This window comes from Amblyomma maculatum, chromosome 1, assembly GCF_055883805.1.
Source record: "Amblyomma maculatum isolate TAMU_Amacu chromosome 1, ASM5588380v1, whole genome shotgun sequence".
NCBI lineage: Eukaryota > Metazoa > Arthropoda > Arachnida > Ixodida > Ixodidae > Amblyomma > Amblyomma maculatum.
The window spans coordinates 337,590,602-337,614,213 of NC_139344.1; the positions used below are offsets into that span (position 1 = coordinate 337,590,602).

Consider the following 23,612-nt stretch of genomic DNA (forward strand, 5'->3'; position numbering starts at 1 on the left):
CAGTGCTTTACTTTTCCCCAATGCACTTACAGTAAACGCCACCAATAATCTATATCAGCGACACTATGTGATCTCTTTTTACCCCATTTCTTACTGTGAAGGGACACGTACAATGTTATTTTCATACAAGAAACACGTAGAGAAATATAAATATAATATATACAGGCAGGTCTTGCGCATTCTATCAGCACATATCAGCATTTTAAGTACAGTGTGTTTCAAGCTATATAAAAATGTGCGATCTTTAGTGAATTTTGCATCAGCGGGCACAGCAAAGCTTAGGTCGACACCCAGCAGTCTCATAGCTCTCATAGCTAGAAATGACTCTCTGTGCATACTGGCAAGTGATCCCTCTCGAAAGATGCTGACACCCAGCAGGTAAAAACTGTGACCTCCTGAACATGCAGGATATCTTTAGGTGAGCACGCTGCAGCCGCAAAATTATTCGTCAGACAAAGTGAAACTTATTGGTTGATGTTGGTGTGCCAGGCCGCTTTCTTGCAGTTTCGCTATAAGTGCTAAAATATGACAAACCGAAGTTATCTTCTGGGTCACTGCTGCAGTCATCGTCCAAAAATATGTCCGTAGATGCATCAGACACTGAGGAAACATGGCGTTTCCACAGGCAACTGTGTGCGACACAGTGACATAAACAACAAAAGCATCACCTGGCCCATCTTGGGTTATATGTGTGTGGGGGGTGCTAAATCTCAATACAGACTGAAAACATAGTTCCTCTACTACCTATTTGATGGCTCTAGCTTTACGACTTTAAAATCATGCTTTGCGGGCTATCGATGAGGAGGGGCACAAGCAGGAAAGTTTTATACTAAGTATGCATTAAGGACATTTCAGAGGACTATGGAACGAAAAATGGCAGGGGTAACATTAAGAGATAGGAAGCGTGTAGAGTGGGTCAGAAAAATAACTCAAGTTACTGACATTCTAGTGGAAATTAAGAAGAAGAAATGGGCATGGGCAGGACATGTAGTGCAAAGAGAAGATAACCGATGGTCGCTTAGGGTAACAAACTGGATTCCAAGGGAAGGAAAGCGTAGCAGGGGGCGGCAGAAAGTCAGGTGGGCAGATGAGGTTAAGAAGTTCGCAGGGGACAAGTGGATGCAGCTAGCACAGAAACGGGTTAAGTGGAGAAATATGGGAGAAGCCTTCGCCCTGCAGTGGGTATAGCCAGGCTGATGATGATGATGATGATGATGATGCATTAAGTAAAACCTGGCCAACAGTTTGCAGATAGAGCTTGGGTACTCAAGTGAAAGTGCAGGGCATTAAGTCATTAAGAATTTTTTCTTCAACCTTGCAGAAATCTCATCAAAACTGTCGGTGGAACTTACACACATAAATGGGTAACAAACTACAATTAAAGAAACAGCGGTTCAATTTTGTGCACGTATTCTGCACTTCAGCCCTTTCCATTTTGGCTACTGTTTTATCCCACGGCCCACTCCAATTTAGGTTGAAATAATAAACAAACACGGATAAGACCACATGGAGCTTGCTTATTGGCACTGGGCTCCACCATGCCCCTGAGACAACTCATCGTGTGAATGCAGTTTGAACCACTTCAATTGACTCAAGGCCTTGCCTTCAACAAGTGCACTTGTTCTGTTACTATGGCCACTCTCAGATGGCCTGCCCTTCGTTTACAAACCTTGACCCGTGGAGAAGCAAGAACGTGTGAGGCCAAAAAAAATATTAAAAACTAACAACTGTGCTGCTGCATGACAGCGCATACCGACTGCATAGCCACAGAAACAAATAAAACATAACACTAACCTCTTGCTGTTCAACTAAAAAAAGATGCAACTTCCTTGTGAGCTATACAACACTGTGAACAGAAAACGCTTTTACAGCCTTACAAATGCTACAGCCCGAGTTTCTGTCTGACAAAACTGTCATTTGTTCAAGCTGAACCGTTTTGTTAGAAGCAATTTTAGTGTGAAATTCCCTTGACTATCATTTCATAAATAAGCTGCTTTTACTTTTTTAGTGCATGCACTGGAGACACTACGAAGCAAGCAGCCGAGAATTATGCAAGGCCTGCAACTACACCTAACACAGGAGGCTTAAACTTTGGATCATGGTGATAGCCTGCAACTAGGGTTATCACTAGAATTACATTTACTCATGCTGCTGGGTACAGTAATGCATTTATTCATGCTTTCCAGTGTTATACTACATACACACTTTTGCCAAACACGGTTTCACAGTCTACTGTAGTTACAACTAAACCTACAGCTTCTATAGACAAAAAGGGGATATAAACGGGATCCAGTGATTTCACAAAAAAAAAAAAAAAAAAAAAAAAAAACTGCAAATAACATGACATCACTAAAAAAAAAAAAAAAAGATTCCCTAAATAAATAGCTCGTTTGCATACATGTGCTTATAAACTTCTTAGTGTGTCATGTAAGTGCAACAACTAAGAGCATTGCATAAACACAGAACTTCTGAATTTTTTACCTTTTGAGGAATGATATCTCTGAAGAAAAAAAAAAAAAGTTCTTCCCTAATGAAACCTAACATCATGCAAAAGGTGTAGCAGAGATGGAAAATTGAATGCCAGGCATTTCTTAATGTTAGCAGCAAAAGATGCAACAGCCCCTCTCTCTCTTTCTCTTATATATGTACTTTATTATCACAGTAGAAGTTTGTAATTGTTGCAGCAATGACACACGAGTCAGAATCTTAACCACAGTAAAGAAAAAGCTTCACCACATACAACTCGCACAAATAATACAATGCTTCACACTAACTAAGGAGGACACAATGGTGCGCCGACCACTATTCAAAGCACAGCCCAAGCATGGTTCACAATAATCGACTACAAAAGCAAAGCGCAGCGATGATCGGCTGCTTTATTTCACAACTGGGGAGGCTTGAGAAAAATGTCCCAGCATGAAAATCCGAATGCTTTAACAGAAAAAAAAAAAAAAAAAAAAAAAAAGATGGAAGCAGCAAGACTAGTAGCAGTGGTGCACAGAGAGGGGCAGCAGTTCTCGCAAAGATGACGAAGACCGAGTGGTGAAGAAGGTCTGTGCGCATGTGCGATGACTTACGATCCAGCCTCCTGCTCCTGTCCCAAAGCATCGAGGAAGAGTCCCATCGGTGTTCGCTTCAGTCCAATGACCTCAATCGTGTTTGTCAGTTTATTCTTGATGTTACGCAGCCGCATTGATGCATGGATGAACACCACTGGAACCAGGAGCACACAATTTACTATTAAACACCATTCTTTGAAAGCATTTTTCAGGCATTCACCAACAAGAGTTAGAAGAGATAGCTAATCAATCCGTGACATGGACTTTGCAAAAAGTGCCGAAGAAATGGCTAATCAATTTGTCACATGGAATTAAGAGTAAAACAGAATGAGCTACCACTGCCATGACTGACATGTGTACATGGTTTTATACTACTACAAAAGTAGTTAATCACTTTTGAAGTCCTCTCACTGCCAAAGTGCTGTCTACTTATAAGCAAGTAGTACATATGAAGAACACAGTTCCATTGTAGAGGAGGTACACATTGGCATACACCTGTGTGAAGCTTTCCTTTGTAGCAGCATGGCAGTGCATAGGTAAATGACAATGAGCAATTAGTACCTAAATGAAATTACATCACTTCGGGAGTGCCCCTTAAATATAACCGTAAATATATTAGACATCTAATTCCTCATCTGTCTTATCCCAGGTTTGTTCTCTGAATTAAAAAATCACCTAGACCAATTATTTTATGCTGTGCAACACGTTTAACAACGCACAATAATTAAAAACAGCATTGCAGTACACCGGCAACTGCCTGAAACGTGAGTACGTTCGATGCTACAAAAACGTAAGCGGTTTGTCGCTCATACTTACACAAAATGGGCAAGAGGATGCCAAACAGGAACACCACCACAGATCCAAGAACGTGGACAATGAAGTAGCCGCCTAAAAGTAGCACGTACAAGATTAGATGATTTTATACACGGGCATGATTAGATGATTTTATATGAACAAGCAAAATCGTAGTTCCGACTGTATGCCTGAGCACATACCGGACAGAATAATCAGGACGCTGAGAACCGGGTGATCCCTTTTGAGCTGCGTAGCAGCCGGCTTGGAGTTGGTGATGTAGTAGAACAGGCCGAACGCTACGGCTACAGCAAGCATCCCGCACAGCATTTTGGAAGGGTGCAAAATTCTGCAACAGAGAGTAAAAGAAAGCGTATTGCGTTAGTACCGCCATGCCACGTGTGAACGATGCATACAAGTTGGCTTGAGTGACCGCAAGAAGGAAAGATGACAATCACTTTAAAAACATCGTCTTCAGGTCTTGTTGCAATGTGATGATTTGTATCAACTTCTCTTTTGCGTCGTCTCATCGAATGCGTGGTTTTTGACATAATGTCTGCAATTAGAGTTTACATACATGCCACTCCCTATCTGTTGTTCCAGGATCTGGCGGTGACATCGTGGAGCGACAACAAGCAATATCAGCGGGACATAGCTGAGCGCGGGCACGCAGCTGTTGGTGCAGCTAAAATTAGGGTGGTGTCATCCACCCGCGACTCACCCGACGCCGAGAAAGACTAGGATGGCGAGGACAAAGTAGTTGGACTGGTAGTAGAGCAGATTGTTGTTGACCCTGTTTCCCCATTTTTCCACATCCTTGACGTTGGGAAACTGAAAACGGGCAGATTCGAGAAGAAAATCATCTAAGCTCCGAAGCGGAGCAACCTCAACTTCGTTCGCCATTTTGAAGACACAACACCGCTCGATGCGCCCTCTGCAATTTAACATAGGCTTGTTCCGGTTTCGGTTACCTCTCCCCTGCCTGCATTTGCCTTGCATTATGCAAGGCAAAGCAAATACAAAATCATCGCGACGTTGGTGAATACACCGCTTATCTTATCATGAATTCTTCGTGGAAGTGCAGCGTGAAGAAAACAGGAGTGAGAAGGACGTACATATGCATAAATACGTAAAACAGCATTTTATGATAGTGTGTAATGCGCACGTTACAAAATGTAGCACATGTAGCCACCAAGTTTGCTGTAAACTTTTTTTTTTTCTTTTCAAATTGACTCAAGTACAAAATTCAAACGAAAAAAAGCGCGAAAATTTGTTGTCCACACGAGTGATAGGGTATCCAAGATATTATTTGACATGCATCGCATATTAATTAGAGCAACATCACCACCATATGTTATAGAAAAGTTATGGAAATAGCTCGAACAGTATAAACCCGCAACATTTACATTTGAATATTTTCGATATATGACACTCTAGACGCTCTAGATATGACCCCTTTTTGTTCACAAAAATTTGTTCTGTTTTCAAGCTCTGTTTACACAAACAATATGCCTGATTATGCTGTGAATACAATAGCTAGAAAAACAATTAGCAAATTGATGTCTGCTATCAAGGACGACATGGCTGTTTCAATGCCCTCAAAAGTTCAAGGCGAATACTTATCCGCAGCCGAACTGTCAACAATAAAAAAATAAGAATGCCTTCTTTTCTTTCGTTCACACTTCAACAGCGGAAATGAAAATAACCTAGCACATGTAGGGGACCTAGAGTTATTTTACTTCACTGCATGCACATTCATGCATATTTATGAGTCATGGTGACATGGTAGTCGCGTACAAGACGAAAAAAGACTAATTATCAGTACTATGTAGTCCTGTCACTGCGTCGACTATTTCGCGCATAATATATATGAATGAGAAAGACATGGCCAAATTGTCCAACTAGACGCTTAAACCGCCTAATTGTTCACTTAGCAGAAGCGCATCTTTGCTTCATCCGCGGCAGGTCTAATGATTTCATCGTTATCGTGGTCATCTACTTTCAGATCGTCCGTCAATCTCTTCATATCATCGGCAGCCGAAGAGAAAGTAGCGCTGGTAAAGGACTGAAATGGCACTCTAAATAGTCCGCACTACCTATGAAGCTCAAGGTGTTAAAGAAAGCTCTTACGAGTAGAATTTGCCGCATTTCGATCCGTGTACGTGCTATTGGGGACACACGTTTCCACGAAGCGATCATATAACTCGAAGACCATAGCTCCCTTATTGACTAGCCAGTGTTTCGAGAGTCCAGACCATACATGTCGAGGTAAAAGTCTAACTAGTGTGCTGTGACGTGCGCTAGTGAAGTAAAGTGATCGCGAACGCACGTGGCACTTGCACGCCAGAATTGCTTTCCTTCTGTGCTAAAAATTTCCATCTCCGATAGTGCATCAGCAGGATCTAGCTGATTTTCTATTAGTCAAAGAATTTGTGAACAGAATTTCTAGGCTTTAGCCTTGCTCTGTTTGCGAAAACGTGTCCACAAAACGCGATGCAAAAAGTGGAAGCAAAACATGGAAGAAAAATGTAACGTGTGATATGACGTCACATCAAGATGAGACTGGTGTACGTAATGACAAGTGGTATATAAATGTCGTCATGTGAGTCATTATAGTTTAGTCATGAGTCATGGTCACTTGTCATGAGTCAGTCAGATCGGAGAGAGATCCAATGTACATGACTATGGAGTCCATGACTTGTGTAAGTCAATCAAAGTCATGACCATGACTAATGTCTAGTCATGACTCAAAAGTGCTGTTCCAGGAGCTGTGAAAGAGCAGCCAAAGCACATGCTTTCGCATTTCTCCAATGCAGATCTCTGCACTCTCAAAGTTTTTGGGCGCCATTTTAGTGCGAGTAAGCATTCATACGATCATCAGAGCCAAGTAACGATCTTGCTTGTGTTGACTTCTGATTGACCCAGATCGTGACGTCATAGTCCACGTGTCTTGGCACGGGTAGTTCAAACAGTGCTTTCAAGCGCTATCATTGGTAGGGATCTCCATCATGTGGGTCCCGGCTCGCGAGAAGATTCCAGGCAATGAGGCTGTTAAAAGTCTCGGCTGAGATATTTGCACACGGGCGACCATGGAATCACCCTTACCCGGGTCAAAGGATCCGCTCATCATGTACACGGAAATCACGGCTGAACACAGGAACGGAAAGACTAGACCTGCCATCGCCAGATCGGTCTCTCACACCTATGGAGCAAGAAACCTGTGCTCACACCTAAGGAGTGCAGAGACTGGAGAAAATTACAAACTGATTCTTTCCACCTTATCTGCATGGAGAGAGAGAGGGGAACCTCAAAAGTTCGGCACAAAATGCGGAATAATTGCCAATCAGGATCATCTCATTTGGGAATACCACGATTTTCTCGGGCATTGAAGGAATCAGAGAGATAGAAACCTGGGATGCCCTCCTCCGAAGCCGAATTTCGGAGCAGCAAGGTCGCGTAATTATCTGGCACGGGATGCTTTGCGAAAGACGTCCCCCTGCGGGGCTCCGTCTTCCTTGAAGGCCCCCTATCTTCCTGGGGCCTCTACATCGACATTAATAAAGTTATCTTGGTCTAACCAGGCTAAATGCCGGATAATTTCAGTGTGAAAACACAATACTTTACACGTCCAAATCCAACCAAAAAATGTTTTGTATTGTATTAGCCGGGCTCGATCAGGCGAAAAAATAAAATAAATAAAGGGTCTCTTAGATGTCTCTTAAGAGGAGAATGGCGAAAACCTGACTTCCTTTCTTATCATTTGCCTCTCATCGGCGCTCGTTGCAGAGCTACATATCATTGTAATTGGCTTACCGGAAATGAAAGGCGCAGTATCTGTCACACTTTATCCAGCAAGTGTGAATTTGGACGGTACACTATCGCTCCTGTCGCGTGGCGTTCCTTGGCGCGCGTTCAAGTGTGGGATTGCAGATGACAGGAACGCTAGATAAGGAGGACACGTCTCGCGGAATCTCGCGCGCAGATCCAACGCCTCCTAATAGAAGTCGTTTGCAGATCTCGTGCACAACTCTTGCGCACGGGATTTCGTTCCATGAGCCTGGAAATCCAGTCTGAAAAAAAAAAAAAAAAAAAAAAAAAAAAAAAAAAAAAACGAGTATATAGAAAACTGGGCGAGTTGGATTGAATTCATCTTAACGCAGCGCGAAACAGAGGACAAAAGAACAGGAGACGACACAAGCGCTTGTGTCGTCTCCTGTTCTTTTGTCCTGTGTTTCGCGCTGATTTAAGATGAATGCAAAAAAACACTCGCGCGGCGCAGTTACATGTCGTCGTCTCTATTCAATCTGTGCAAAAAAAAAAAAAAGCATTTGCACGCCCTACTCGATTTAAGTGCGTTGAAACCCTGCCATTTTTGCTTTCGCTCTCACAGCTTCTTACGGAATTAAGATACATTGGACAGTTTTCAGTTACAGCCAAATTTGAAATAGTTTCGGTTTCGGCTCATTTCGAAACACGAAATCGTCCAATCATACCATACATGTTGCCCTTCCTTGGTCTTTAAATCTAAATAGTTGCCTGCAATGATGATTTTTTTTTCTTTTACAGAGGTGAATGTGTGACTTGGAGGAGGTGCTTTAGAAGCAGTTTCATTTCGATTTTTTTTTTATTTCTTTTTACGGAAACGAGCCAAAGGTAAATGGCAGATAAGGTAAATGGCAGAGGGGAGAAGGAGGTACGTAGGTAGAATGATATTCCGCGGCCTAGCGTGAAGCTCCCAGGAAACCTGTGCCGTCATAAAAAAAAAAAAAAAAAAAAAGCTCGAAAAATAAAAAAACAAATGCAGTAATATTTTGTTCTTTTATTCCGTGAACTTAAGGTGTATGCCAACCTGTCAGCTTTTTCGTTGATAAGAAACTGATGACGCCTCGCGTCGGACTTTTATTTTTATTATTTGAGTTTTCCGTTAGACGGTACCCATTTTCTGGATGACGAATGAAGCGGCTGGGCTAAAGCCAAAAGGACGCTCAGTTGTGGATGTGTCGGGAAGCGACCGGAAAGTCCGATGTTGCAAGGAGATGTATCACATAGCAACATGGAATGTAAGATCTATGACGCAAGGTAAACTGGATATCGTCAAGCGAGAAATGGACAGATTGAACATTGATATCTTGGGTATCAGCGAGCTCAAGTGGACCGGAATGGGAGAATTTAACTCCGGCGACCATTATGTCTTTTATTGTGGGCACGAATCCAAGAGAAGGAATGGGGTCGCTCTCATAGTAAACAGAAGAATGGGCAAATCAGTGCTAGGGTACAACCCCAAAAACGACCGAATGATTTCACTTCGGATCCAAGGTCACCCATTCAACATAACAGTTATCCAAGTCTATGCACCGACCACTACTGCTGAAGAAGCTGACGTTGAGAGATTTTATGCGGACCTACAATGCCTTTTAGACCGCACCCCATCATCAGACGTCGTTTTTCTCATAGGAGACTGGAATGCTAAGGTAGGGAGTGAAGAAATATCCGGAATTACAGGCAAGTTCGGTCTTGGTGAGCCAAATGAAGCTGGGCAGAGGCTAGTAGAGTTTTGTCAAGAAAACAACCTGACCATAGCGAATACTCATTTTCAACAGCACAAGAGGCGCCTGTACACATGGACTTCACCGTACGGTCTGTACAGGAATCAGATCGATTATATTATTTGCCGGCAGAGATGGAGAAGCGCTATACAAGCAGTAAAAACAAGGCCTGGGGCCGATTGTGGCACCGATCGTCAGCTTCTTGTTGCCAAGATTAAGCTTCGATTGAGGAAAACGCAGAAAACTAGAAGGCCTTTCAGGTATAATCTGGATCAAGTTCCATTAGAATATGCTGTGGAAGTGAGGAATCGATTTCAAGAATTAGATCTAGAAGACAAAGAGCCCGAAGAGATGTGGTCTGATGTTCGTGATATAATACAAGAAGTTGCTACTAAGGTAGTTCCAAAGCAAAATAAATGCAAGAAAGCAAACTGGTTATCTGAAGAGGCTTTGCAAATAGCTGAGGAAAGGAGGATGGCAAAAGTTATGGGGGAAAGAGAAAGATACAAGGTTCTCAATGCGGATTTTCAGAAAATAGCAAGGAGAGATAAGAATGCCTTCCTGAACATACAGTGCCAAGCAGTTGAGGACAACAGCCAATTAAGGAACACAAGAGCTCTGTATAAGACAATCAAAGATATCAAAGGAAGATTCTGTGCTAAGCTGGGCGTGATAAAGGACAAACGAGGCAAGGACCTCACTGAAGCCTCAGAGATAAAGAAGAGGTGGCAGGAATACACAGAAGAACTGTACAAGAAGGACCCGAATGTGCAAACCAGACCTAAGACGGTTGTGATTACTGATCTCGAGCCGGGCATCCTGAAGAGTGAAGTTGAATGGGCCTTAGCCAGCCTTGCTAAGAACAAAGCTAGCGGAATTGATGGTATTCCAGCTGAGTTGCTTCAAAACCTCAACCATGACGTTGTTAACATTCTGCATACATTATATCAGAAGATTTGGACAACCCTGCAGTGGCCACAGGATTGGAGGAGGTCAGTTTACATCCCCATTCCAAAGAAAGGCAGTGCCAAAGATTGTTCCAACTACCGCACGATCGCGCTTTTTTCGCATGCTAGTAAGGTGATGTTGAAAATCCTCCAAGGTAGGCTGCAGCAGTATGTGGATCGGGAGCTTCCGGACGTGCAAGCTGGGTTTCGCAAGGGCAGAGGAACTAGAGACCAAGTTGCCAACCTTCGCTGGATCATGGAAAAAGCAAGAGAGTTCCAGAAACCCATCTACTTCTGCTTTATTGATTATGCGAAAGCGTTTGACTGCGTAGATCACAGCAGATTGTGGCAAGCTCTCCAAGAGATGGGAGTTCCAATTCACCTCATCTGTCTCCTCAGGAACCTGTATGAAGGGCAAGAGGCCACAGTCAGAACTGGGCATGGTCTTATTGGTTTCCGATTGAGAAAGGAGTGAGGCAAGGCTGCATACTGTCGCCCTGCCTATTTAACCTATATGCAGAGTGCATCATGAGGAAGGCCGGTCTGGACGAGTCTTCAGCTGGAGTGAAGATTGCTGGAAAACGTATCAACAACCTTAGATATGCGGATGATACCACTTTAATTGCAGAAAGTGAATCGGAACTCAAGAGACTTCTGATGCGCGTACAAGAAGAGAGTGAGAAGTTTGGGCTTAAACTGAACATTAAAAAGACAAAGATCATGGCGTCTTGCCCTATCAAGTCCTGAAGCATCAAGAGACAAGAAGTGGAAGCTGTGACAGATTTTCTCTTCTTGGGCTCCAAGATTACCTCGGAAGGAGACTGCAACCATGAAATTAGGAGACGCCTGCTTCTGGGAAAGAGAGCAATGGTTAGCCTTGACCGCCTAGTAAAGAGCAGAGACATTAGTCTGCCAGCCAAGATCCGTATAACTCGTGCTATGGTCTTTCCAGTTGTGATGTATGGATGCGAGAGTTGGACTGTGAAAAAGGCTGACCGCCGAAGAATTGACGCGTTTGAATTGCGGTGCTGGCGAAGACTCTTGAGAGTTCCTTGGACTGCCAGAAGATCAAATCAGTCAATATTGTCGACCATAAACCCTGACTGCTCATTGGAGGGTCAAATTCTAAAGTTAAAGCTCAGCTACTTTGGTCATCTGATGAGAAGAGAGGAGTCGCTGGAGAAAGATTTGATGTTGGGACAGGTTGAGGGTCGCCGGAGAAGGGGTAGGCAGCGAACGCGATGGTTAGATGGCATCTTCGAGGCACTGCAGATGAAGTTATGTGATGTTAGGAAGATAGTGAGAGACCGGAAAGCGTGGCGTGACATGGTCAATAGGGTCACGAAGAGTTGGACACGACTGAACGACTGAATTGAACTGAACCACTTACCGCAGATATTCCGCGCCACAAGAAACAAACTTTCAGTTGTCTGCCGTTTACTTTTAATGGACTTCGTAAAAAAAGAATAAGAAAGTCGTACCAACTGGTCCGCTAATGCATGTTAAGCGAATAAAAATAATTATAAGTATTATAATGCCTTCTACAAATGAGGATGTTTCAGGTAATGCATTTTAAAGATATTTTAACTAATTTTGTTCGGACGAGCGAGTAACCTGTTTTGCGCGCATAATTATGTTGTAGGAGTAGAGGGATTATCAATATCATGAAGTCCTTACCGTTTTTCTTTTTTCGCCTTCTTTGTATTTTTTGATGAATAATTTTTAGTATTATTGTTACCACTATTATATTAATAATACTCAGGAACTCGACGTGCAAGCTTCCGTGCCGCCATGGCTGTTTTGAAAACATACCGCTACTTGATATCGAATCGATACCGATAACAAACTTTCTGAACACCATCCTATAGCAGGAGCGCAGATTCTAAGCCTTCGGTGTTAAATTGGTTGTTATGATCGAGGTACAACCGACAGGAACGCCTTGGCACTGGCTTCTACATATTGTGTTTAATAATCGAGCGTTTACTGCTAATTTTACAGAGACGGTAAAGCTGGTTGCCTATACCAAAAGCTGTCTGAGTGTTGGGATTTATGATCCGTCCGCGAGCTACACCTGTGATTGAAAATGCAGGGCGGTCATTAGTATACACAAGATAACGATTCTGAGCACATATATCAGCGCATACTTATATAATCCTACAGGACAGCTAGGCGGGCGAGTTGGTGATACAGTTTCCAAAAAACAGCGCGAACAAACGGGGACGAAAGAAAGAATACACAGGAACAGCGCTTGTTCCTATGTATTCTTACTTTCGTCCCATTTTGTTCGCGCTGTTTTTTGGAAAATTATATATTCCTGTATAGTGACTTCGACTTGCACTACCCGCGCTGTTAGTTACGTTGTAATTAGGGAGCGGAATAGGAGGAAAAGGGCACCAAATGATTTCCCTGTTCGAATATTGTTCTCCCAAACCAACCCGGAATAAGAGTGCGTTTTCAATATGTAAGCACTGAACAAAGGCCTCAGTTTGCAAGCCGAGCCAATGTTTCAACAAGGAGACTTGTCTTCGTCTCGGCAGCGCGATCATCATCATCATCATGTGTCTTCCTATTCGTCACCTCCGCCGTCGCATTGAAATAGAAATTTCATTCCGCGCTGGCACCGGAGGGTATTTTATATGTCAGTGCATAATTCCCTCTGTGTCCGCTTGCTTTCGCGTAGTCGTCTGGCTGGTGGCGTGACAGTTTGCTGTGACGTCCACGCAAGTATGCGGGCATCCCAGCTAGGCCAGCGTCGGCCATGTGACCTTGAATCGTGACTTCGCCGTGAGCATGCAGGTTGTATGGCTATTCGAAGTGACTATTAGTGACTTTATGACTACACAACTGATCATAGCTCAAAGAGCATTCAACTACGAGCGCCCCGCCCCCTATGAAGTTGGACCCGTTGACAAAAAAAAAAAAGAGAAATCAGAATACGCCAGGCTGGCTTCACGCAGTTCGCGATACAAAAGCGCAAATTGCAAGAGCATGCGACATTCATTCTGATTAAACGCATTAGGGAGCCTGAAGGCACACTCGTGGATCCATTTTACTGCGCCGTACTTAGAAGGTCATGAAGTTTTAATCCATGGTGCGCTTAACGATTTCTTTTCTGTATTTGTCTTCTAATCCTGTGTCTCGTAACCGTACAGCAAAAAAACAAAACTTCCGCATCGTGGTCCTTCGTGCGCACACCGTGCCAACAATGGATTTCGGCTACATATAATTTGCATAGAATGCGTCACGTACTTTCTACGCTCATATATCACCGCCAATGCAAACGTGAAACACTGTCCGGGAAAATCTGCCGAGATCACGACAACTGTGTTGTTCCTGTACAAGATTTTCAAATTTCTGCATAGGCGTGTTGTATACATCAAGCTCACAGGGTATACTTTGTTTGGCAAGAAAGAAGAAAATTAGCTGGGGCTTAGCTTTAGTCAAGCCCGGCAGGTTGCGAAAGCATGGCTACGCTATAGTTCCGTTGCAGTTCTTCTGTTTCCTGAACGCGTCGTTGCCGCCTAGTTGCATTCCTACGTTCTTGACTGCTGAGTGAACACCGTCGACAAAGAGTCTTTACTGTTCAAAGCGTCCATTACATTCCATCTGGAGTAGTCACCGCGGTTGAGGACGATTCAAGAGAAGCGCGACACGCTCGTCTATCTTCATCTTGAGCGCGCCGTCGAGCGAGACGCTGTTCCCGTTCTTCATCTGTCTCTGTAGCCCGCTGTCGTTTCCTGGCTTCATCGAGACGGCGTGACTTTTCTTTCTGTTTATCAGGATGCATAGCGAGGGCCTCAGCTGAGCAAGCGCGAGCATTTATATACTCATCGTTTTCCTCCTCCTCCTCCTCCTCCTCTCAACTGCGAGAGAAGAGTAGAGAAGAGCATCAAGGGACTTTAAAGAAGAGGTGACAGCAGCGCCTCCACTCGGTAGCAGCGCGGCTCCAGCTGCAGCGCGCCGTGCCTACCGACCGCCGCCAACCGACGACTCGATTTGGTAGCCCAATGAATGAATGAAAACTTTATTTCCACCGAAAAGGAGCCCTTCATCTCCCGCCCCCGGCACGCAGGCCGGGTAGCGGGTCAGGAGGGCCCCGCAGGCTGAGGTCAGGTGAGGTTACAAGCACTCTTCACGGCCTCAGCCGCCAGGCGGGTCGCGTGCCGCTGAACGGTGGGATCTCCGCTCCGCAGCCAAACCTCCCAGACTTCTCTACTATCAATGTTAATGCCGGCGCCTGGGGAATCGGCGCATTGCCATATTATATGATCTAGCGTGCCTTTTTGTCCGCAGTTTTTACATTTAGAATCTTCTTCCTCCCCGGTCTGTGTTAAAAAAAAACCCAGACAGGGCAGATGTAGTTATCGGCTTGTAATCGCCTCCAGATGCGTGCTTCATTGTTAGTGAGAGACCGATCTGGGGGACATCTCTCGCAGCTGATATGACGTCACAGTGACGTCATCATCTCATCCGCGGCGGGCCGTGCCTACCGACCGCCGCCACCCGATGACTCGACTTGCTAGCCCATCTCTCGCAGCTGGTATGACGTCACAGCCATCTGGGGTCATTACAGGTCAAATGTGCCTACTGACCATGGCTACGCGAAGGGCTGAAAATGGGAGTAGTATTGCTTTCGCAAAAAAAAAAAAAGAAGGCTGCTTGATGCGTGTATCCATACAACGCTCCATAAATCGGAAGTCATGCATACGCATACGCGGCTCCTGATGGGACGGTCCTCAAATGTGGTTATGCGCCACCTGGAAGCGGGAAGACGAGAAGAAGAAGGTAAAGAAGTGCCAGGAGCCATGCAACCTAAGATGGCAGATGATGACACCACCAGCAGGGGCGTGCAGACTGCGTTCACGACCAGGTCCGGTGGCATTTCGACACAGATTCGCCAAAATGCTTCGGGCAATCCCGCGCTGGATCAGGTAATACGCTGTTCCCGTGCTTGCAGGCTAGCTGCTGCAGCGTGCATCATTCTCTAAGTTGCTTGAGTAAACTTTAATTGGGATGTTCTGACAACAAATGGGAGCCGCAATGAAAGGAGCAGTTTACAAATCGAATCGTTTGTCAAGAAAACGGGACCTCTGCAGGTCCTGGAGCAGCTGCAGCTTGAGCAGAAGCGAGATGGTCGCCGCGTGCTCGTGGGCTTCGTAGTCATGGCACTGTCCATCGCCTTCGTCATCCTGGTGGTAGTGACTCGTGTGCTGATGGACCAGGCGCCGGATGACCGCCGGCCGCCTTTGCCTCTCGTCCGACCTCGCCAAGCCCAGGGATACGGGCTGCCCGACAACGACTCGGATGTCGACGCCGCGTCGCGAATCATCAAAGCCCTGCTCGCCAACCACACTGTCTCGCGCTGAACCGCAGAGTTCGAGGGCCACGTCTGCGCCTGCTCGGTCCCTGGGCCGTGGCGGAATATATTCTTACGTAGATAACAGACGGAACTCACTTCGAGAAAAAGAACGCTGACCTTTTTCAAGTTTTGGCGGGCATACGTGGATGATGATGCTGATGCTGATGCGGCCATTCCCCTTTGTATCGGGGGATCACGAAGTTCTGGACGCGAGCGTTGGATATCGATTACATGGCCACATTTCCAACTTCGATTTATGTAGTTAACATAGCTAGAACATATATACCTGAGCTGAGTCGATGCACTGCTCACCAGCAGAATTAAAGTACAAGAATGGTGTCTGCAGAGAAGGAAGGCTCCTTACCGGTTACCCTGTAGCTCCTTACCGGTTACGCCAACGCCGCTCAAGCCAGAAACGTAAGAGCTGCGCTCCAAGAACAATGACATGCCGCCGAAGGAACCAAAACCTATGAATTCCGAATTTCGCCTGGCACTACCTACATCATTATTTTACATTCATAAACATCAAAAAAAAAGTTAACTATGCTTTCCTTGGTGGATGCCGTCTCCCTTTGTACGTATCTCATAACGAGTGCCTCATTTAATTTTCCTACATTTGTTAGCTTTTGTACGCCAGCATCCATTGATCGGGAAAATTGCGCTGTGGGTTTGCAGTGACCACTGAAGGAACTACGAGTGGATTGCACGTACGCACTGACCAGCACATATATGCACGAGTGCGTGGAGAATAGTTTCCTTTTTCCAACTGGCCGCTGGGAACGTCCTGAGGTCTCTTGTCAAAAAATGCGAGTCCCAGAAAATTCATCTTTATGAAAGCTGAGAAAGAAAGGGAAATCCACTCTTCATTCTCCATTAACTGTGTATTACATTTAACTGTCCTTGAACCATGCGGCTTCCTGGCAACACAAGAAGAATTCGCTCGTGCACCGGCCACGCGCGAGCGCGTGCTAGCTACCGAAAAAGTAGAAGAAGAGCAAGCAGCAAGCGTGTGCCCCAGTTCTTTGCCGATCCCTATGTGCCACCAGTCAAGAGGATAACAACAACACGCCTACCGCGCCCAGCACTAGTCAGCGCTGTTCAAGGAAGACACGACATGAATCCGGTACAAATAGTCAACGAACAGCGGCGACGCTCTCCAAGATCATCGGCGCGGTCAAGTCCCAGTCACACACCCGACGTAGGCACCGGGACCCCCGCGGCTGCGGACGGTAGCGGCGGCATCACGCCGGACCAGGTCCTCGGAAGCAGCGCTCACGGCTCGCGTTCTCCCTCGCTGTCCCTCGTTCTGAACGAGATGCAGCGGGAGCAGGCGCGCGACAAGCGGCGCGTCGTCATTGGCTCCGTGCTGATGATCAGCTCCGTGCTCTTGGTCGTGGTGGTGCTCATCGTGTGGCTGATCACCTCGTCTTCTGGAAACCACCCGACCACGCTCTATGCGAAGGCACCCAGGGAGGCCACGCTTCGCTCGGCGAAGCGTCTCAACGTGTCCAGCTTCGGAGCCAGCAATGACGGCGGCGGCGACGACGAAGACGTATGGTGGGACTTCAAGCGCCGAGTCGTTCCCGACGCGAGCAGATCCCGGGTGGGCGGCCTTACAGACGTTGCCATCGTGGACCGAAAGCGAGCGGCTCCATAAGACCCCCGTGCCTGAGTTCTGACCTCAACCGTGTGAATTACGACCGGAAGTGCAGCTGGCGCTATCTAACGACGCTGAGGAGAAGAGCTGCGCGCGAAATGTTGCGCAGACGAGTCAACTTGCGGTTCCAGGGAACTTAGCACTACACGGCTTAAATCCTATTTACCTGTATTTGCTTTTTTGTTGTCGTTGTTGTTGTTGTTGTTAAGTGAAGAGGAGAGGACAGCCGAATGGGACGAAACTTTGAGTTCTTGTAACGGATATATACTTTTCGATGCCGATAATCCATTCCCTTTAGTCAGATTAAAGACCAACCCATGTATTAATTCACAAGCTACTTCATGTTAGACTATAATGTGCGTGCGTCCGAAAGATGGGCTGCGTTGTTTTTGAAGTATAGTTTAGTGCTCCAGATGCAGATAATTCCTCGTTATGTTGTTTTTGTAGTTGCTCTGGGAAGAAGAAAGAGAAAATGCACGGGCCTGCTACTGGCTCTGTAGCTGATCCACCTCCGCTGCCTCGCGCAGACAGAAGAGGAAATAGAGAAGAAGGAAGAGGAAGAGGGAGAGAAAGAGAAAGACGCGCGCCGCAACAACAGCCGTCATCCACCACCAAAACGGTGGCGGGTGCAATGACGGCCTACAACAGATAAAAATTCTGTGACAGGCTAGCCCCCGCCGCAAGCGGCGGTGACCTCCCTGTCCCAGCCCCATCAGAGGAGTACCTCGTCCTTCATCCTCGTTACGCCGGCGAGTGGCATTTCTTCCTGTCGCATTTTAAAGCGATAGCGTTCACGGCCCCGATCCCCAGAAAATCCGGCGTTCACGTTGCCACCCTTGCGAGTGAAAAATCACGGACATGCCACTGGCAGGTATAGTTGGCGGGGGACATGAGGGCCATTTTCTTTAACTTACACCAGCTACACAATTGCAGCAAAAATCCATTGTAGATATATATTTACTACACTGGTGTAGCTGGTGTAGGTTAAACAAATGGCCCTATGGATGTGGTTGTGTGACGTCACGAGACCACGTGCAATGGCCGAGCTGGAAACAGTTCTTTTGATATGGGAGGGTGAGGCGAGAATCGAAGCCAGCATCCTTGGTTCCTGTATGCTAAGAAATAGTCATGAGATCATTAGCATACAGTTGCCATTACATGATTACATTATGTGGATGCGCCCGGCAGAGATATGAAGCCACTCTAACAAATTAAGATAATGATTGAGAAACGTGCATATATGTGAACGAGGATTCGCAAAGGAGCCACAGACGGGAGGCATTATCGCTGTCGGTTCATATCCTTAACGACGGAGCTTGTGTCCCAAACACTTTTCAGGTGAATGCGATGTCATGAGCAGCCTTTTTCAAGAATATGCAGCCCGGGGATTTTTCTCCTTATCAATACACCAGATACTTAAGAACAGCCTATATCCATTGGAGCCGCAAATCTGGGAGGGCTGAGGACGACAGTTCCTCTCATAGTGATGATAGATTTGGAACCCTGGCGATGCTTGCCTTCACACATAAACAAACACTGGCCAGTACATTAAGCGATTGGTTTAAAAGTCCTGTTCTCGAGAAAATACGGTGTTGGCATTGTGGCAACAAAAAAAAAACGAAAGAAAAAAGAGAACAGGGCCGAGCTTCTGCCAGGAGGTTGTTGGCAGGTGACATGGTCGGGCACTGATTGTACGACGTCACAAGAGAACGTCAGGACGAATTGGCAGGCGCTGCCGATTCGGGCTTCTCCTTTGAGATGGGAATTGAATCCGCCGGGGCCCTTGAATCATTGGGACTTAAGAGTCAAGTTACGCTTAGACCATGCAGGCACATTAGTGTTGTTGGGTAAAAACGGGGCTTAATATCTATGCGGTGTGGTATACTCATTCCACATACTGCCGTAGCTTGCGACTGTAGGCTAATGTGCATCTTTTAGATAATAGAGACTCAAATTAAGGGATTATTGATTAAGCGATTAGATCTGTATATAAGTGCGCATATGCTAAGTATACGACAGTTGCATCTTACCTGTACTCACCTATGGAGCTGAAACGTGGAGGCTAACCAAGAGGGTTCTACTTAAGTTGAGAACAACTCAGAGGGCTAAGGAACGAAAAATGGTGGGGGTAAAATTAAGAGATAGGAAGCGTGCAAAGTGGGTCAGAGAAACAACTCACGTTACTGACATTCTAGTGGAAATTAAGAAGAAATGGGCATGGGCAGGACATGTAGTGCGAAGAGAGGATAACCGATGGTCGCTTAGGGTAACAAACTGGATTCCGAGGGAAGGAAAGCGTAGCAGGGGGCGGCAGAAAGTTAGATGGGTGGATGAGGTTAAGAAGTTCGCAGGGGTCAAGTGGATGAAGCTAGCACGGAACCGGGTTAATTGGAGAAATATGGGAGAGGCCTTCGCCCTGCAGTGGGTATAGTCAGGCTGATGATGATGATGACGATGCTCGAAAGAGGTTCAGTTTCGTTTAGTTTACAATGCTAACGTCCCGCAGCGACTCACGCCTAAAGGGCGCCGTAGTGGAGGGCTCCGGAAATTTCGACCAAACCTGGGGTTCCATTCTTTAACGTGCAGTGACATCGCGCAGTACACGAGCGCCGTCCATTTCTCTCGTCCTTGTCTTTCCGATCGCTTTCATATTTAATAACTTGTTTAAATAGTTTATAATTTTTTTGTCCTTTTAAATAACTACGAGAGATACGTCCATGATAGAGCTTTGGGATTAAACAGTTGTTTAGGTAAAATTGATGATGATGATGATGATGGATTTTAATGGCGCAAGGGCGACTCAGGCCAAAGAGCGCCAAACTCAAGGTTAATGGTGCACTCAAGTTTATATGATGGAATAGTTGTGATTTTTCATGAAGGGATAAAAAACTGGTGTATAGGGCCTAAAAATGTATTCGCTCTGTAATATCGCTAAAAACAATGGTGTATAGGGCCTAAAATTCATTTGTGATATATAATGGATGCGCAATGTATAAGTAGATGTATTAAAAGATCTCATCCGTCCTCTCAAGGAGGAGCGGGCTGAGACCCACGTCGATAAGAAATTTCATGTAAAAAGCCTACTTGTGATGAAAATTTAAGCACCTGTTTTAAAGGAAACATTGGGTTGTCGCCAATAAAAATGGATGGGTGTGCAGGTATTTGATGAGTGAACAAGGAGGGAAAATGACGTCTCCTTTCTGGTTCCAGTTGTGCACATATGATTAAAACATGTATGACAGTGAGTCGATCACCACATCTCGAGCAGTGTGGTGCAGGAGAGTTGGTTAAAAGATATGTATGGGTTATGTATGTGTGGCCAATTCTCAGCCTGCACAGGGCTACTTCTTTAAATCTGTCTTGTTTATCTGTGGTGTACCTGCCTATTTTTGCCTTTATTGTGTGTAGTTTATTTTCTGATGCTGCGTCCCATTCCTCTTGCCATTGTTGTCGAATCATGTTTTTTATGTGTGGTTTGAGGTCATGATAAGTTATCTTATCAATGTCTGTGTCATCTCGAAGGGCAGCTGAAGCAGCTAGCCTATCAGCTGCCTCATTACCAGGTATACAGCGGTGGCCTGGCACCCAACACAGTGTAATTTTAATTTCTTGTTCATGGGCAAACATAAGGGTGTTATAAAGAGAGTTCAGTACTGGGTTCTTATTTTGCCATTTCCAAAAGGATAGGGACTTTAAAACGCTGAGGGAGTCTGTGTAGATGATCGACGTCTGTATTTTATTTTCTATAATGTGTCTCACAGCTAAAAGGATACCATGGCATTCAGCGGTAAATATACTAGTATGTCTGTTCAGGGTTTTTGACTGTGAAAACTGTGGTCCATGTGCTGCACAGGAGACTTGAGCAGACTTCGAAGCATCAGTGTAATATTCATCACAAGTGTACTTCTCCTGAAGTGACATGAAGTGCTGCTGTATGGCAATAGGGGATGCATGTTTGCCCACTTCAAGAAACGACAGGTCGCAATTAACACCGTGCATTTCCCAAGGAGCAATTAGGTCTTTTATGGAAGTTGTATGAAGACTGGTAACCGAAACATTCAGATATTCAATGTGCGTGGCAACTCTGATTGGATATGGTGGTGTTAGAGATGGTTTTTTTGAGAAAAGTGCTGTGCCAGTTTTGTCAAGCAGGAGCCGACGACATGGATGGTCCAGTTGGCATAGTACCTTCATAGCATAAGTTAGAGAAGTAAATTGTCTCCTTCGTTGCAGTGACCATCGGTTCGCCTCGACATAGAGGCTAGCAATTGGGCTAGTTCGGAAAGCGCCCGTAGCGAGGCGAAGGCCGAGGTGGTGCACGGGATCGAGCAATTTTAGCGAAGAGGATGATGCTGACCCATAAACCATCGAGCAATAGTCAATGCGTGATAGAACTACACTATTCAGAAGGTTCAGAAGGCAGTCGCGGTCTGTGCCCCATGACCGGTGAGAGAGAACTTTTAGCAAATTCATCGCTTTGAGACACTTCAGTCGCAACTGTTTTATGTGGGGAATGAAGGAAAGTTTTTCGTCAACAACTACGCCAAGAAATTTATGTTCTTTTTTAAAGGCAAGGCTCTGGCCATTCAGTGTAATGTTGGGGTCAGGCCTGATGCCACGCTGCTTAGAGAAAAGTACACAAACACTCTTTCCAGAGTTAAATTTAAACCCATTGTCATCAGCCCACCTGGACAATTTGTTTACACCTAGCTGAATTTGTCGTTCACAGATGGCCAAGTTGCAAGATTTGAAGCTTATCTGGACGTCATCAACATATACAGAACAAGAAATAGTTTTTGGCAGCATGCTTTTTAAAGAGTTCATTTTGACTACAAAAAGTGTGCAACTGAGAACACCACCTTGAGGGACACCATTTTCTTGAATGTACTGCTTTGAATATGCATTGCCAACACGAACTTTGAAGGTCCGTTCAGACAAGTAACTTCGAATTGTGCTCAACATGTTTCCTGTGATGCCAAGAGAGAAGAGGTCGCGGATGATACCATAGCGCCAAGTGGTATCATATGCTTTTTCAAGATCGAAAAAGACAGATAAACAATGTTGTTTATGTACAAAAGCATCCCTTGCATAAGACTCAAAGGCAATGAGCTGACCAGCTGTTGATCGCCCAGCTCTAAAACCAGCTTGGTTTTGATAAAGAAGACCATTGTATTCAAGGAAATGGAGAAGGCGACGATTTGCCATTTTCTCAAAAAGCTTGCATAGACAGCTGGTTAGTGCGATAGGCCGATAACTAGCAGCAAGTGTGGGTTCTTTTCCGGGTTTTAATATTGGGATGATGATCGCTTCCTTCCATGCTTTAGGAAAGCGTCCTGTGGCCCATACTTTATTATACAGGTAGAGTAGGGTTTCAACAGTGTTCACATGCAGATGCCTGAGCATTCCATATGTGATCCTGTCAGGACCTGGTGCTGTGTTACCACATGTGTCTAGTGCAATCTTCAGCTCCTGCATGGTGAATGGGCTATTGTATCCTCCTGAGGATGGCCTTTTATCATGTATGTGCTTCCTCTCCTCTCTTGCCTTGTGCCGCAAAAAGGAATCTGTATAGTGTGCTGAGCTGAATATGTATTCAAAGTGTTGCCCTAGTGTGTCTGCTTGATGTTCAAGAGAGTCACCACTGGTGCTGACAAGGGGCGTTGGGACTGTGCTATATCCTTTAAGTGCTCTTATCCTGTTGTGAACTTTGTGTGCGTCAGAATAGGAGTTCACTGAAGAAAGGAATGATGACCAGCTTTCTCGCTTGGAGATGCGTCGAATACGCCTGCCATTTGCCTTTGCACGCTTAAAGGCTATTAGGTTTTCGGCTGTGGGGTATCGGCGTAGTTTCGACCATGCCCTGTTTTGAGTTTCACGAGCAGTCTTACATTCTGCATTCCACCAGGGTCTTCGTTTATTTCGTGGCTTACTTGACGTCTGTGGAATGTATTTTTCTGCTGCCTCTATGATGTGCAGCGTGATTAAGCGTTGAGTTTCATCAACGCCTAAGTCAGTAACTGATGAACTGGCCAATGATGAGTGTTCCCTGAACATCTTCCAGTTGGCTGCATTTTCTTTGAATTTTCTGGGATTCGACACATTTTCATTTCCGTTCCCAGTATATTTTATTAAGATCGGAAAATGGTCACTTCCGTATAGATTGTTAATGACAGTCCACTCTGTAGCTGCCAGGAACATCGAGGAGCCAATGGCTAGATCTATGGATGTGTAAGAGTTATAAGCTATATTGTA

At 45.3% G+C, this 23,612-nt stretch overlaps 1 protein-coding gene across 2 annotated transcripts in view; it reads right to left on the reverse strand.

Moving 5' to 3' along the window:
- Positions 1–4,814, reverse strand: part of Jwa (PRA1 family protein Jwa) — a 28,968-nt gene extending 24,154 nt beyond the window's left edge. Inside the window, exons 1-4 of one of the 2 annotated variants that reach the window (XM_084588306.1) lie at positions 4,573–4,814; positions 4,055–4,200; positions 3,876–3,947; positions 3,078–3,213 (exon numbers count right to left, since the gene is read on the reverse strand). In XM_084588306.1, coding sequence (XP_084444432.1) covers positions 3,078–3,213; positions 3,876–3,947; positions 4,055–4,200; positions 4,573–4,799 — 581 coding nt within the window. In that variant the 5' untranslated portion in view covers positions 4,800–4,814. The remainder of the gene's footprint in view (positions 1–3,077; positions 3,214–3,875; positions 3,948–4,054; positions 4,201–4,572) is intronic. The other variant, XM_084588299.1, reaches the window with a different exon arrangement.
- Between the last annotated feature and the right edge of the window lie 18,798 nt (positions 4,815–23,612).